The sequence below is a fragment of the Kwoniella dejecticola genome, chromosome 4 (genome assembly GCF_000512565.2).
Source record: "Kwoniella dejecticola CBS 10117 chromosome 4, complete sequence".
Classification (NCBI taxonomy): Eukaryota; Fungi; Basidiomycota; class Tremellomycetes; order Tremellales; family Cryptococcaceae; genus Kwoniella; species Kwoniella dejecticola.
In genome coordinates this window covers 53,998-68,804 of record NC_089304.1, presented here as the reverse complement: position 1 = coordinate 68,804, position 14,807 = coordinate 53,998, and the positions used below count along the sequence as shown (strand labels likewise).

Genomic DNA, 14,807 nt, shown 5'->3' with positions numbered 1-14,807 from the left:
CTCTCAGGTGAAGCCACAACGAGGGGTTTGCAAGGAAGCTACAAGGAAATGACCGAGATTTGTCGTATGCCCTGAGCCGAAGCGAGCGGCTGTTGATCTGCAAAACCATACTGAGTAAAGTTGCCGCAGAGTCAAAATGTGTGTACCTGCCCAAGCCGAATGGTGATCCAGTGGTCGGTCCTAAGCGGTCCGACATATCTCCGTAATAGGTCACGCTGCATAACGCGTCAACAAGTAAGTCCGATGAATCCACGTCGGACTGAGCCCATATTCGCTGTGGACCGCGTCATAAGGATCGGATCTAAAGTATAGATATCCGGTCGCTCATGTTTTTTATCAGTCCACCTCAAGCACTGATTCCACCTATATGTCAACCAAATTTCTGCCTGTCCACAGTTGTCGGATCTTCCATATTAGTCATTGTAGCACTACTCTTTCCAGACACGCATTCATATCAACTGTCAGAAATCGTTCATTTCACTCACCAAGCATGTCTTCGCAATCTGCTCCGACACATTTCACCTTGAACACCGGCGCTAAAATTCCCGCCGTGGGTCTGGGTATGTCTTTCTCATGTCTATCAACCTGTACGTGCGACTGACGAATCGTCACAGGAACATGGAAATCCGAGCCTGGAGAGGTCACAAAAGCCGTCGCATACGCCCTGAAGGACGGATACAGACATATTGATGCCGCTCTGATTTACGGTAATGAGAACGAAGTCGGACAAGGAATCAAGGACAGTGGTGTCCCAAGAGAAGAGATTTTCATCACTAGCAAGCTGTGGAACACGCATCACCCTAATGTAGCTGAAGGCCTCCAGAAGACCCTTGACGCCTTAGGCACTGATTACTTGGATCTTTACGTATGTGTCAATTTCTTCTGACCGAAATCATCCCGGGGTCGGTCTGCTGACTGTGATTCTATCTGAAACGTTCAGTTGATCCACTGGCCTGTACGACTGGTACCTGTGAGCCACCTTGATACGGGCTCAAAGCAGAATTATCGACCGCGAGACTGATATCTGTCATTCTGGTAGAACGAGTCACATGAGCTGTTACCGGTCAACCCTGACGGTTCGCGATCTGTAGACCGATCATGGGATCAATCGGAAACTTGGCGACAGATGGAGGAGGTCTACAAATCAGGCAAAGTCAAGGCCATCGGTGTGGCTAACTGGTCTATTCCATACTTGGAAGAGCTGAAGAAGAAATGGACCGTCATACCTGCCGTGAATCAAGTCGAACTGCATCCATTCTTGCCTCAACACAAGTTGAAGAAGTATTGCGAGGATCTCGGTATCTTGTTGGAAGCTTACTCGCCTCTGGGATCCACTGGTAAGCGGAGCTCCCGTTAATGGTTTAATAATCCTGCTTAGGCCGACTGACATGTTATTATCCTCTAGGTGCTCCAATCATGTCTGATCCTGAGATTGCCGAGATCGCCAAGAAGAACAATGTCTCCCCTGCTACCATTCTGATCAGCTACCACGTCAACAGAGGAACAGTCGTATTGCCTAAATCTGTCAGCGAAAAGAGGATCACGGATAACAGGAAAGTCATCCCTCTTTCGAAGGAAGACATGGATAAACTCGACAGTCTCGCTGCCAATGGTAAAGCCAAGCGAATCAATACCCCCTTATTCGGCTGGGATCTTGGTTTCGACGATTGGTACAAGCAGTAGATCAGCAGTGTCAGCTCATTTGGCATCTTCATGTAAATCCACTTGCATTTGATGCCACCGCATTGGAAGTTCATCATTCAAAAGTTCTCTCATAGTTACATGTATCTATGCATTTGCATCATCGTATATTCCTTCATTTGTACAGATTGGACTCTGCACCCTGGTGTCATTCTCTGTACGGTTGAATGGACGGTAAGTTCGGCCGTAAGCTTCACCCAGAGTCAATTCCGAGAATAGCCACAAGGGGCAAGTAAGCTTAAAGCGGTGCCGTTCGTCACCTTAGACGAGTACTCCACAATCCACCATATGTAACTATTTGCATGCATGAAATCTTTCTTTCTTTCACCAAGTTGTATGAACGCTACACCTGATTGCCACAGATCATACACGCCAAGATGGAAGACCATCCTCTGGTACAGCTACACCCCATCGCGATCCAGCTCGCGACTGTGCCTGCAGTAGCCATCGCAAGTTACAAAGCCTTGAATGTGAGTGCAATTCCCTGGACTGAACTTCTCCGTCATCCTTGATTGACCTGTATGGGTGTCACAGGTATGGCGAGCTGTATCCGCTCTTCCACTCAATCCTCACTCATCCGGTCCAGATGCACCTGCTACCCCTTCGCCAACATCGGAAGCGTTGAAACAATGGCGTGCATTGACAGCTACCAAGAAAGCCAAGAAAATAGCCGCTTTTCTCATTTGTTTCTCACTTGGATTGGGATTCCACTTCTTCATGGTTTACGGATTAGCAAAGATCTCCTCCCAATTTGTGATGGACGCAATCTGGACTGTCATTCTAGTAGCTATGTATACTGGATCCATCAGATATGTGAGTACCCGAGTTCTAACCCATCATACTGTCTTGATGAAAAGTGCCCGAGCTTATCATCGATCCGACAGGCATCTGATATTGCTCTCCCCACTCCTCGCTCGGTCAGATATCATCGCGCTAAACCCGACGCTCCTATGACTATCGCCTTCGGGTTTGACTGCGAGGCAAAGATGGCCTTCAGAATCGAGGTTATTCGTTTACTCCTCTCCGTCATGGTTGCTGGCGGTATCACCTATTCCACCTGGGCAGGATACACCTACTTCCACCCAATCCTTGGCGCAGCATACGTCACAACGATAATAGCTACGCTGAGGTTCCCTCTAATGAGCGTCAGACGGATCATACAGGTATTGTCGGGCTACTTGGTAAGTCGTTATACCCGCATATTCGCCCCGGTGCTCACATGAGTATCTATTGATCACTGGAATTTACATTTCCCCTTCCAGATCCTCGCGCCGCCCCTCAGTATCGCCATTGGCTTACTCATCGATCACTTCTCCGGAGGTTCAGAGAACAAGGAATCTGCAGAATCGGAGGAGAAAGAGGGAGTGACCATTGCGAGTGATTGGGTTTTGTCTCTGTTATTCGTCTTCTCGGATATATTCGGTGCTATAGTACCCAGCGTTATCGTGAGCTCGATTCCTTCAAGATGTGGCGTACTTCCTCAATACCGACGCATGCTGATATCGCTGGGTCACAGACTGCTATGACACTCCGATTTGAGTACTCCCTGGTCAATGAGCCCGTTCATCGTCCAACTGAAACCTCAACCGATGCGCCCGTGCGAATCCCTAACGAATACCCCTCTTTCCCAAAACCAATCTTCCTCTCATCTCTTTTTGCCCTTCTTTCAAGTCAGATATTGATCAACATGATCACCTTCGTCTTCCCTGACATCGTCTGGCTTGGAATTACACCATTGAACGTATACATCTCGATCCCCATTGTTTTTGGCGGTACAGCCTGCGCGGCTGCCTACTTCGGTAAATTGGGTCAATGGTGGAGGTATACTGAGGTGTACGTATCCCTCTCATCTCTTGGACTCTTGGATAGCCGACGAACCTATTAGACTTACAATGAAACACTTCCTGTAATAGCTGGATACCTTCAAAGAAATCAACGGATAGTCCGGAGGAAGGTCACAAAGACACCGATGAAGAAGATGCTGCTTTACTGCCGATGGAAGGGAAAGAGACCGCGTAATTCGATACCTGGAATCTGGTCAAAGCTTCACCGTAGTGCAATCAAACATCGTTTCACGATGGGCACGGAGCTCATTACAGAGTGCTGGATATCCTCTGTCCGAACCTCGCTGCCTTATCTGGGATGTATCCGATATGAAGATGGGTAACGCACGCGTGATCTCGCCGTCGGTTGCACTGATCTTATTCGGCTCACTTCAATGCTAAGTTTATGGTCTAGATCCGATCGGTCGAGCAAACATGCTCGTGCTGATGCTTGATCGGTGCTAATCATGCTAAAATGTCAGAGGTTGAAGCTAAAAACGTCTCCGAAGCGTCAGTTGTTCGGCCTTCCCGGTCCTCAAAGGAGGCATTGCGTCAGGGCGCCGAGATGGTCAAAGTTATTCTTAGGAAACGAGGCATTTCACCAACATCATCAGATTGCATCTAATCGAAGCGTGCACCGCCATGCTGTGCGTTATCATCGGGCTGTGACGTGACGGATATATCGTGTCTTACACCTCTATTCATTCTATATTCTATGAAGCATGATATAAGGTTCACAGACTGCTAATTCCCTTCATGCTATTCTCATCCATCGTCTTTACCTTATACCGTATAATCATTCTGAACCTGCCTAATTTGCTGCATTCACTCACTATTCAAAATGCTCCGAACGCTACTTGCTGTCGCGAGTCTCGCACTGAGCGGCATGATGGCCAGCGCTGCTATCACCTCCGAACAAGCTATGAAAGCAGTCATCAACTTCGCCGATAATTATTTGGCTCCCAGAAATGCTGAAGTAGCCGCTTCCATCAACAGGTGGGTCATCATACTGCCTATAGCTGTCAGCGTCTGCGATCTTTGTCAATAACTGACTGGCAATCTTTCGTAGCACCCTTTTCGCAGAAGACGTGAGAGGAAGCGTCGACGGTAAGTGCATTTACCTTTACAGCTCATTGGTCAAATCGTGCTGATGGCTTTTACTGCATAGTCTCTACCGACTTCGATGGCAGGGAACTGGCAACAGAATACCTTTTCGGCCTATTCGTCAACTTGGCTAAATATCCAGATGAGCCTTCGCCTATCGGTAATCCTATCAATTACACCCTTTCAACTGCCGTCGCTCAAGGCAACACCGTAGCTGCCGGATTCAAATTCGAATTCTACTATGGCGCACTGAACCAAAGTTTCCCCGTCGAGATCGACGCTTTCTTCAATATCAACGATCAATTGCAAGTGGCCGAATACGACTTGGTATTCAGAAGATGGGCTTGGGCAACAGACTATATCGTACCTCAGTTGATCCCTCATATGGCTCGCAAAGTAGAAAACCTCACTCAACCCACCAACGCTACTTATATCTTACAGCAATACCTCGCTCAGTCTACTTGTCGAGCGGCTCTGGAGTTCTGTCATGGTGAGAACGAGCAGTACGCTTCGCATGAGGAATGTATGGGTCTCTTGAATGGTCTACCTCTTGGTCAATTCTACAGGTGAGCACGAGATACCCGTCCGTGAGTGGCTCAAGTCTGACTATCTCAACCTCTTCGTTCAGATTGGGCGAGAACAACCTGGGTTGTCGATATTTACATACCCCCATGCTGCCGCTTCGACCCAACGTACACTGTCCTCACGTCGGCCCAAGCGGTGGGGACATGTGTGTCCCAAGGTATGCTAGCTCGTCATGTTGGTATCATTCGTGAGCTGATAATGATACATTGTCACTGCGTAGGAATTATACCGAAGTCGTACGAGCTAAGCACTTCCCACAGGGTTTCGTGGCTTCGACTTCTGATAGCTATAATGTTGACGTCAACGTGGACGCTGCCCTGGATCTTCTATGATAGACAGATTTTTGATATCGCACAGCAAAGAGACCAAAGCGTTGAGTTTCTTTAAGCATGTATCTCGGGGACAATTTTCGTTATGTGATTATAATTCCCTTTCTTATTCAAGAGCCAGTCACACTTTTTGGTCAGTATGTATATCCCCCAATGCACAATTGATAGTCAGCCTTGTCATAGACATGGCGAAGATAAGGCAGAGTGCAAGTTACATGCATCCCATTTCATGCAGATCTCTACTGTTCTACTTGTGAAGTGAATACCAGAAGATATCGCCGATGACTCGGTATTTCCAGTGTTGACATCATCCGCCAAGAACTTCGTTGATCCTTACAATCCTTCATCCACTCTTTCTCTCTTTCTCTCTTTCTCTCTTTCTCCTCCACGCTCAGATCCCACAGATCGTGCATCCATTCCCATACTCACATACATAGCCATTCTATCATCTCATTCGGCACATCTCATCGCAGGTTCCACTATCTATACTCGGCCATTATACACTCCCATCGACATTCTTCGACCGATGGATGTGGTCATCTTTCACATATCATGAACCGTCCATCGTCCAGCTCTTGATCCTGTCATCATGGCTTTACCTCCTAAATCTGTTCGGTTGGATCTCGCAACATTTGCTTAGCGCTCAGCTACTCGGGCAAATCCTGATCGGGATCATCTATGGCGAGCCTCTCGCAGGATGGCTGGATGAATCTTGGCAAGAAGCTTTTATAGCTGTGGGATATCTTGGATTGCTGTTGATCGTATTTGAAGGTGGGTGCATTCGTAAAACTGGCAACACCCATAAATTCATGAATACCGCTTGTATTTCTTTCTTCCCGTCGTGATCACAATAAGTTCTTTACTCACTCAAACTGTATTGACTATTACTAGGCGGACTCTCTAGCTCCTTCAACAACGTCATCACGCTTCTTCCACTATCTATCTGTATCGCTCTCACCGGTATCCTGCTTCCTATCGGTCTCTCTTTCATCCTTATGCCTCTCGCCTCGTTCTCGCCCCTTCACGCCTTTGCAGCGGGTGCAGCGTTATCCTCGACATCGCTTGGCACTTCCCTCTCAGTGCTTAATCCCGCTTCTGTAGGATTCGACCTCCGGCAAAGCAAGCTAGGCACAGCTTTGCTCTCTGCAGCCGTCTTAGATGATGTCGTCGCCTTTGTGCTCTCGAACATTCTTGGGACATTGGGTCAAGATTCAACCGGGACTTCGGAAATAGGCAAGAACGTGGGAAGGACAATCGGAGTGACGATTGGTATCGGCATAGCCCTGATTCCATGCACCCGATACGCCCTCAAACCAATGTACGGGGCTCTAGTAGACAATCAAATCAAATTGAACGATGCTGCTTGGGCAGGGGAGCCTTCATTCCTAGGGTTTATGACGTTGATCTTCGTGGGCTTGATAGCTGCTACGGGCTTCGCAGGGACTTCTCCGCTCTATGGCGCTTACATCGCTGGTCTGGCCTGCGCGTATCTCTCAGACTCGACTGTCCGAGCTGGTAATTCGAAAAGCGGATACGAACAAAGTGAGATAGGATCGGCAGACAGGCTCGAGCATGGGACTGAAAGTTGCGGAGAAGGGCAAGGACCTGGACATGGGGAAGTAGAAATGGTAGATTTCAGACTGAGAAGACACAAGACTTTTCCCGGTTCCCCTACACCATCCACCTTCGGGTGTACTCATCAAAGCCTTCATATATCCCTATCTCAGCCTGTAATTGCCAATCAAATCGAGGAAGGACACAACCCGTCGCTACGATCATCTTTCGAAATTTACCTCACACCGATTCTGACATACCTCTTGGTCCCGATCTTCTTCGGGTCGATAGGCTACTGCATCCCTTTCGTACCCTTGTGGAAAGGACGGATCATCTGGCGCGGGATCATATACGCGATCTTGATGTTACTCGGTAAATTGGCTTGTGGAATCTGGCTCGTCGTTTGGATCAAACCCAAAAGGTCCACTACCCGTGGTGGCGATGTCATCAGTTTCTCGTCGTCGTGGAAAGGCGCAGTTTTCCTGGGCAGTGCAATGGTAGCCAGAGGTGAGATTGGACTACTGTGAGTAAAACCTGGTGAAACCCAATTTTGCGCGATTTGCTGCATTGCATATCAACAGGACTCTCGATTCAGGATTCAGGTGAGAAGGTGCGCTGATGCTGCGGTGATATTACAGGATCTCTCAAATCGCTTATAATACACATACACCCCTTCTCAAGGAGGACGAGTTCCTGATTGTAAATTGGGGTATCATCCTTTGTACAATCATCGGTCCACTCAGTGTAGGGTGGACCATAAGAAGATGGGGGAGAGGTATAATGGATGGCGGATGGGATTGAACTTGCAAATTCCGGCTGAGTCGGAATAGGATTTGGAGGCGGGTAGAAGGGGGATAGATTGAGTCGATGCGATGTGAGAGGAAAGAACTACCTTTCGTAAATGGACGTATCTTACGTGCTCATCGTTGAAAGCTGAATGAAAGGATGTGATGCGGAGAAACGATCAAATTGGTATGCCGGAACTCCACTTACCTAGCTGACTCGAATAAGGTCGGCCTGGCGTGCTCAACTTATTCTGACAATATGACTCTGACATTGTGACAAATTCGTCCTTTTCTCTCCAGGTCATCTATTGAGCCTCGCAGAATCCGACTAATTGAACAGAACCAACAAATCAAGACAGACAGACTCAGTATGGCTGACGAGCAGAGTAAGAAAGAAGGTACTGATACTGCCACTGCCAAATCCGCGGAAACTACCAAGTCAGACACTTCATCGGCTACTACCAAGTCAGACGCTTCATCCGTCGTTACCGGAACAGATGCTGCCGCCACGTCCGACACTAAAGCCGACACGGCTAAGGAAGGGAGTAAATCGTGGTGGAGATCGTTCAAAGACGTGAGTCGAGTCAGCGCCTTGAATATCTATCATCGACGTCGTATTGAGAATATATGATTATAACTTATATGTGAGCAGAGCTTGAGCGCTCGATGGACATCAACCAAGAAATCATGGGATTCATTCTGGACATCCAGTAGAAAGACGCTCGATTCATGGGGCGAGAAAAGTAAGAAAGCGTGGTCGAGCTTGATTAGTTATCCTAGTAAGGTGTGGAGCTCTATCGTCAGTAAGTGGAATAGCGTGAGTCAATTTGGGCAGACAATACTGCTTCATTCTTCTTTCTGCCTTCTTGAGCATGACGTAGCTGAATGATGCGTCAGACTTGGGACAGCCAAGCGAGCAAGAGAACAAATGATAAGGCAAAAGCCGATGCATCTTCCACGTCTACGTCCGACGCTCCGGCTAAGACAGAGGCTGGCGATAAGTCCCAGTCGGACACCAAATCCGAAGATACCCCAGGGAAGGAGACGGAGAAGAAGGAGGACGCTGCAAAGACCAGCGCGAGCAAGGCCGAAAGTGAAAAGAAGTAAATCGCGTGCAGCTTATAGAGACGAGAAAAGGTAGTACTGGACTATACGATGTGAGAATAATTTGCAAGGTATATATCACTTTGTCTTGGTTTAGTGTGGTGTCTTGTCGGTCCATGCGATAAGAGTACAAGTGCGATGCGATGATGCGATGCATGAGATTTTGTCTTTCGGTGATACAACGTTCGTCCTTCCGTTGGCATTGGCTTGGCTTGCCTGGTCTCTTTACCTTGCCTTCTAATTACCGTTTAAATCCTATGAGGTCCGATCTTTCATATCCGACACCTTCTGATTCCGATCGCCAAACAGTCCCAATCGTCTCCCCCTACACCCTTCTACTCGTAATACATATTCTGTCTAAGTACCTCATCTTCATCTTCCGGGGTCCTATAATCCGGCGCCCGTTTGATCACACTTTCTACCAACCTATAGAAACTGTCTTTTCCGTTCGGTTCGTTGAGTACTTCATACATATCTAAGAGAATTTCTAATTTTTCTATTGTTTCTACTGTCGCTGCGGATAGTCCTCCCGCTCCTGGGATTGTATTGTATGCTGAGTATCCACCTCCACCTGGAGTTGAAGCCGACGTCGACGTCGACGTCGAGGTGGAATTGGAATTTTCGATGGCTTGTTTACTGTAATTTAACCATTCAATAGCTTTGATTTCTAAATCCATTTCGTTCGAATCTTTGATATGTCGTTTCCAGAGCTTGTTGAGTGATACGGATATTTTACATTTTAGACGGTCTTTCACTGCTGGACCACTTTCTTCTTGTACTTGCGTCTGATCTATCTTCTCACTTTCGTCTGCGCGATCTTGAGCGGTCCCTCCTGATCGGTACTCCTTATCTAGCTCCATATCGCTATCCCTTGCTTGACGTAGTACCTCGTTGACTTCTTGGTGATCACCGGCGTGCTCCTCCTCCTCCCAAAACCGTCTCTTCCCTTCCTGTGCACCGAGACCTTCTGTATACCCATTATGATGTTGACTCGGCATAGCGCCGTTCAGGCTATCCAACCCAAGTTGTTTGAGACTCTCAGTCAACTTCTTAGCTTGTTCTTCCTGGCTACTCAACTTCATCACGCTATCCTTCTCTTTCTGTTGAAGATCCGTTCGGTAGGGCGTATGTATTCCGGGTGTGATAGGTGCAGTTGCAGGTCTAGAGTATTGTGCCCAGTAGGCATCTTCCATATTCTGTTGATGATGTTCGTCGAAGTCAGGTGGGATTGACGGTGAGGATGATGCAGAAGGAGAAGAATCAAATCCTGTCCAGTACCCTTCTGGCGCCTGTCCATCTCTTATAGTCGCTTCGTCGTACTGCGTTCCGTCCGGCTGTTGAGGATGGTGCTCGACAAGGAGCAGGGAAGACAGCTGTTCTGGAGTCGATACGAATGTGTGGCTGTCAGACGAGGAAGAAGAAGAAGGATGAGGGGGATGAGGGAGTCGCGCCGAATGATATACCCATCCTCTACTATCCGAGGAAGAATGCTCAAACTCAAACCATATTTCCACACTCCCCGAAGCGTCTCCATCCTCAGGCAAAATATTTATTTTCGCAAATATCTCTGATTCTTCTTCTTTGGTGTAAAGCACGTCGCTGAGGGTATGTCCATGGCTGAGTTCTGTGAGGCGGGATGAGACAGGTTGAGCCTCGGTAGATGGATAAGGAGATAGATGGGCGTCGAGATCAGATGGTGAAGGAGGAAGATACAGCAGGCGTTGGAGTAATGACTTTGCGAGAAGTTCCTGAGGTAGTGGTGAAGGAGGTAGTAAGTGCGGTAAGAGGGTCGTGATTAGTGAGGTGGGTAGTGGGGGCGGTATGAGTGATGAAGAGGAAGGTGGTGGGGTGGTGGTGGTCATAGCGGCGCGTCGTCTCAAGTCCAACAGTCACGTTGTGAGCTGGAAACTGGATGTTTGACGTGAGTCGATGAGTTGCTGAGTTGCTGTCTGGTCTGTTCTTCGTCGTCTCTCGTCGTTTGTCGTTGTCGTTAGTCGTATACTTGTTGATTATATATATTGTGGATGTTGTTGGTTGTCTTTGTTCGGTGTTTTATTCGCTCTTTTAACTTTTTGCCCCACTTTCCATGTTGATCCGGTTAATTACAATTTCATCGATAACCGGTTGTAATCGGCTAATCATAGATCCTAATCGGGATTACAGTCGGCTGAACTAATCTAATACAATTACATTCGTAATAGATCGTAATCGAATTTCATCCCGATAGATCCGAATTGGTCGGCCAGTGATCTGATCTGACAATCTTCCCCACTTTCACTCCCTATTCAACCATCATCTTCACCGGAGTCTCATAATTTAGCAATCACTGGAGGGGGGCATGCTCCATGAATGTCCCGACAGCAGTCAGCGCGAGGCACGCAGTATGGAGACTCAGACCTACTTTGACGACTATCTCTAGTCCTATCAAGCTGAATAAATCCTTACGATACTTCTCAGCAACACCGTGTCTGCCTGGTAAAGCCCCTTCTCAGCTATTGATCACACCGAGTCTCAGCAAGGAGTCAGATCATATCTCAGCTAGACAATGGATAGATGATTTCGAGGTGGACGATATTCCCAAGGATTCTTATGAGATCAGTAGGAGTCGATCCAGTGGGCCCGGTGGACAGGTGAGTCCTCGTTCCTACCATCATCACATATACATTTCCTAATTACTGTTTCGTGCCTGCGACTATCGTTGTATATCTCACCAATTCCCTCTAATTCAGCTCACCGAATGACCGAACCACTGATCAGTCCTGCAATCCTAGCACGTCAATAAAACTGAATCTAAAGTCACCCTGCGATGCGATCTCAGCAAAGCAAAGGGCAAGTGGTTACCCCCTTTCGTCTTTGGTCCACTTATCAAATCAGTAAGTCAAAGCCCTCTTTTTCCTCTTCTAAACTCTACTCTTGTACTCGAGCATCTTGCTCTGTATATGATAGAAAAGCACACATATGAAAATATCCATATCGCTACTTTTCCTGACACTAACAACTGCTCGTCAACTGTCTTAGCCATACTATCTACCCAATCCACCCTCATTGTTAATCACCAGCCAAACATCTCGAACAGCCTCCCAGAACCTCACCACAGCTCTTGGTAACCTGCACCAGACGATCGTCCAAGCCGCTAATCAAGTGATCATTAACCCAACCTCTGCAGAACAGAAGAACAAGGTCAAGGGGTATATCAAGAAAGAGAATGAGAAGCGGCTCGAGGCCAAAAAGAGGAATTCAGCTAAGAAAGCCAGTAGGAGAGATGTTGATTGAATGGCAGGTGAACGCAGGAGCAACAGCGCAACGGAATCTTGATAAACAACAGACAATTCATCATCTGCCGGCCGATCAACGAATCATCAGATCGGATCGGATCAGATCAGATACATGGATATACTGTACAAATCGAATCAAACGTGGCGAAACCATATTCACACACCCGTCCTTTGCTCCGCCTTTCGTCGTAAGCCAAAAGCCGAAAGGCTTAGATCTCTGCTACTGGGACTCTTCGAGACGCAGCAATAGCGACGAGCTGAAAAACAACATAGTCAAAATATCAGATACCATTCAAGAGAGAATAATGAGTTGTCTCAAGAAAGAAAAGGATGGTGGAGGAGGAATAGGGACGAATGAATCACTCACCCTCTTGACGAATTCGTAGATTCTTCTTTGGGCAACGAACATGAATGCCGCAGTGAGGACCGACTGAAGAAGTTTAGGTCCGAGACCGGCGTATAAACCTATCGAAAGAACGGGGATATTTAGCATAAATTCCAATTATCAGGGTGGGCTGAGATGCATAGTTCATGATTGAGCATCGACTCACCCTTGATACCCTCCGTCTTGAGGATATGGAGCACCGCCTTGATCGATGATTTGTATTTATGGCTCGCCGCTTGCTGTTTGGCACAAACATACGGTCAGTGGATATTCAGTGACTTGGTGATTTGGTGGTTGGGTGATACATCGATACTTCGATGCATCGATACATCTCCGGTTTGAGATTGGAATGGGACAAACGTACCAGTCTAGATTTGACCACAATCTACAACAACCAGCACATCACGTACTATCAGCTATCGCAGAACGCTGATCGGATTGTTTGCTGAGTGAAGGAGAAGACTGGACGACTCACATAAGGGTATGTACCGCCTGTAGCTACCAGCTTACTCGCGGCTCCAAGGATGAACATATCCCAATCGCTCAACGAGCTTCTGCCCACCGCTTTCTGGGTTCCCGGGGCGGTCGTTCCCTTTCGGACCAGTCGATAAGTCAGGAGAGCAGATACCAGTCTTTCAAATGTGGTGTACTATAATGTACGATCGAGAGAAGTTGTATCAGCATCAGCATCAGCCTTAGTATTAGATTGACTTGACTTTCGTATCCGTCCCCCGGCCCGGATGGGACTCGAACCGAAAGACAAAATCTCGCATGGAATCATTAGATTCGTTATGATAGGACTGACTCACCTGGATGACAGGATTGATAACAAGGATCAAAGCAGGTCCAATCCCTCTCCAGAATCCCTTCAAGCCATCCTTCTCGTAGATCTCTTGGGCAGCTTCGATGATCGTCGGTCTCTTGGTACTAGTTGTAGTTGCAGCAGAGCTTTTCTCCCCTTCTCCTTCCCCTTCGGAAACCGCCGGTTTGGGCTCGGTCGTAGTATGGGTAGACTGTTTAGTTTGGATCGTCCAAATTGGATTAGTCACCAAGGTAGTGATTGACCCAGCGATTAATCCAGCAACGATACCCTCCGCTGTGGTGAGTGCAAGTGTGGTCGCGGTCGCAGCGGCGCTCGTAGAGGTTGAAGGGGAGAGCTTGGCGGCTCGTCGACGAAGTAAGACGGATCGAGTCTCTTCGTCTATGAGTGAGATAGTGAAATGAAATGAGGTAAAACGAAGCGAGGAGGCCAGTAGTCAGTAGGATGAGGTGAACGTTATGGTACACATGATACGTTAGTCAGTACCTTCGATGTGATCCGGTCGAGATAGCAATACAATCTGGAAAGAGCAGGTGGAGGTTGACGTGGACTCACAGAACGCATAATATACTCCATTGGTAATAGCGATCCCAGCTAACGAGCTTGATAAACCGGAATATAATCCTGAGAGACCTTCTTTCTCGAGCGTCTTCTGGATCGCTTGGATGAGGGTCTGAGCGATTATGGAATATATGGAATTTCCAGACCATCAGTATATATACATACATACATTCCTTCCAACTCAACTCAACGCATTACACCCGGCATGACTGAATTGGAGGTATGTCACGAGCATAGAGCGTACTCACCAGATCCTCTTTCTTGGTTTGCACCGCTGCTCTAGTGGATAGATTGACCAAAGGGCTGTATCATTAAAGCTCGTCATCAATCCTCTCTCACGTTCTCGTTCCACTCGGCTTGACTAATTACAGATCTTCTACCACTCACTATGTCAGAGCCTAAGAGTACTTGTAGAATCAGCAATGAGCTATCATCGTGCTGTAATCTGTATTTGGAGCATCTTGTCTAAGATCATGCTTTGATAGTCGTGACATACCATGGACACACACCCTCCTACTGAACCAGCCAACGCGTGAATAGCCGAATCTCCCATCTTGTGAACGTGTGAATGTGTATCCGTCAAGTAGTATCTTGTCCGACGTTGTTGATTAAATACTGGTCAGATAGCGTCTCAAGAGCTGATAGCGAGTAGAACGTAGAACGTAGAACAAAATTAGGGTGCAGTGATGAGATGAGGTGAAGAATGAATGATTATATGGAGCGTTTACGGTAAACATCGGAACAGGGTCACTGTGACTGGAATGTATGGTGAGTTCCGGTT

At 47.5% G+C, this 14,807-nt stretch overlaps 8 protein-coding genes across 8 annotated transcripts; 6 read left to right on the top strand and 2 right to left on the bottom strand.

Annotated features, from left to right (window-relative positions):
• Nucleotides 1-490: 490 nt before the first annotated feature.
• Nucleotides 491-1,683, top strand: I303_103294 (uncharacterized protein; the record flags this gene model as incomplete). Its single annotated transcript, XM_018406640.1, has 5 exons — nt 491-560; nt 615-865; nt 941-970; nt 1,040-1,337; nt 1,406-1,683. 5 exons carry the CDS (start codon nt 491-493, stop codon nt 1,681-1,683), a joined length of 927 nt encoding a protein of 308 aa, XP_018263448.1.
• A 395-nt stretch (nt 1,684-2,078) lies between these two features.
• I303_103293 (uncharacterized protein) lies at nt 2,079-3,720 on the top strand (the record flags this gene model as incomplete). Its single annotated transcript, XM_018406639.1, has 6 exons — nt 2,079-2,171; nt 2,236-2,514; nt 2,586-2,882; nt 2,964-3,146; nt 3,218-3,534; nt 3,615-3,720. The coding sequence occupies 6 exons, from the start codon at nt 2,079-2,081 to the stop codon at nt 3,718-3,720; spliced, it is 1,275 nt and encodes a 424-aa protein (XP_018263447.1).
• A 645-nt stretch (nt 3,721-4,365) lies between these two features.
• On the top strand, nt 4,366-5,545 carry I303_103292 (uncharacterized protein; the record flags this gene model as incomplete). Its single annotated transcript, XM_065968736.1, has 5 exons — nt 4,366-4,520; nt 4,594-4,631; nt 4,693-5,194; nt 5,257-5,370; nt 5,434-5,545. 5 exons carry the CDS (start codon nt 4,366-4,368, stop codon nt 5,543-5,545), a joined length of 921 nt encoding a protein of 306 aa, XP_065824808.1.
• Nucleotides 5,546-6,072: 527 nt separating this feature from the next.
• On the top strand, nt 6,073-7,897 carry I303_103291 (uncharacterized protein; the record flags this gene model as incomplete). Its single annotated transcript, XM_065968735.1, has 3 exons — nt 6,073-6,313; nt 6,434-7,619; nt 7,735-7,897. The coding sequence occupies 3 exons, from the start codon at nt 6,073-6,075 to the stop codon at nt 7,895-7,897; spliced, it is 1,590 nt and encodes a 529-aa protein (XP_065824807.1).
• Nucleotides 7,898-8,251: 354 nt separating this feature from the next.
• On the top strand, nt 8,252-8,988 carry I303_103290 (uncharacterized protein; the record flags this gene model as incomplete). The annotated part of the gene is made up of 3 exons (XM_018406637.1): nt 8,252-8,455; nt 8,534-8,698; nt 8,779-8,988. The coding sequence occupies 3 exons, from the start codon at nt 8,252-8,254 to the stop codon at nt 8,986-8,988; spliced, it is 579 nt and encodes a 192-aa protein (XP_018263445.1).
• A 332-nt stretch (nt 8,989-9,320) lies between these two features.
• Nucleotides 9,321-10,847, bottom strand: I303_103289 (uncharacterized protein; the record flags this gene model as incomplete). Its single annotated transcript, XM_018406636.1, has 1 exon — nt 9,321-10,847. The coding sequence occupies one exon, from the start codon at nt 10,845-10,847 to the stop codon at nt 9,321-9,323; it is 1,527 nt and encodes a 508-aa protein (XP_018263444.1).
• A 483-nt stretch (nt 10,848-11,330) lies between these two features.
• I303_103288 (uncharacterized protein) lies at nt 11,331-12,258 on the top strand (the record flags this gene model as incomplete). The annotated part of the gene is made up of 3 exons (XM_018406635.1): nt 11,331-11,615; nt 11,757-11,858; nt 12,004-12,258. 3 exons carry the CDS (start codon nt 11,331-11,333, stop codon nt 12,256-12,258), a joined length of 642 nt encoding a protein of 213 aa, XP_018263443.1.
• A 211-nt stretch (nt 12,259-12,469) lies between these two features.
• On the bottom strand, nt 12,470-14,579 carry I303_103287 (uncharacterized protein; the record flags this gene model as incomplete). Its single annotated transcript, XM_018406634.1, has 10 exons — nt 12,470-12,517; nt 12,628-12,725; nt 12,812-12,884; nt 13,010-13,030; nt 13,121-13,294; nt 13,455-13,846; nt 14,021-14,138; nt 14,275-14,329; nt 14,414-14,424; nt 14,523-14,579. 10 exons carry the CDS (start codon nt 14,577-14,579, stop codon nt 12,470-12,472), a joined length of 1,047 nt encoding a protein of 348 aa, XP_018263442.1.
• Between the last annotated feature and the right edge of the window lie 228 nt (nt 14,580-14,807).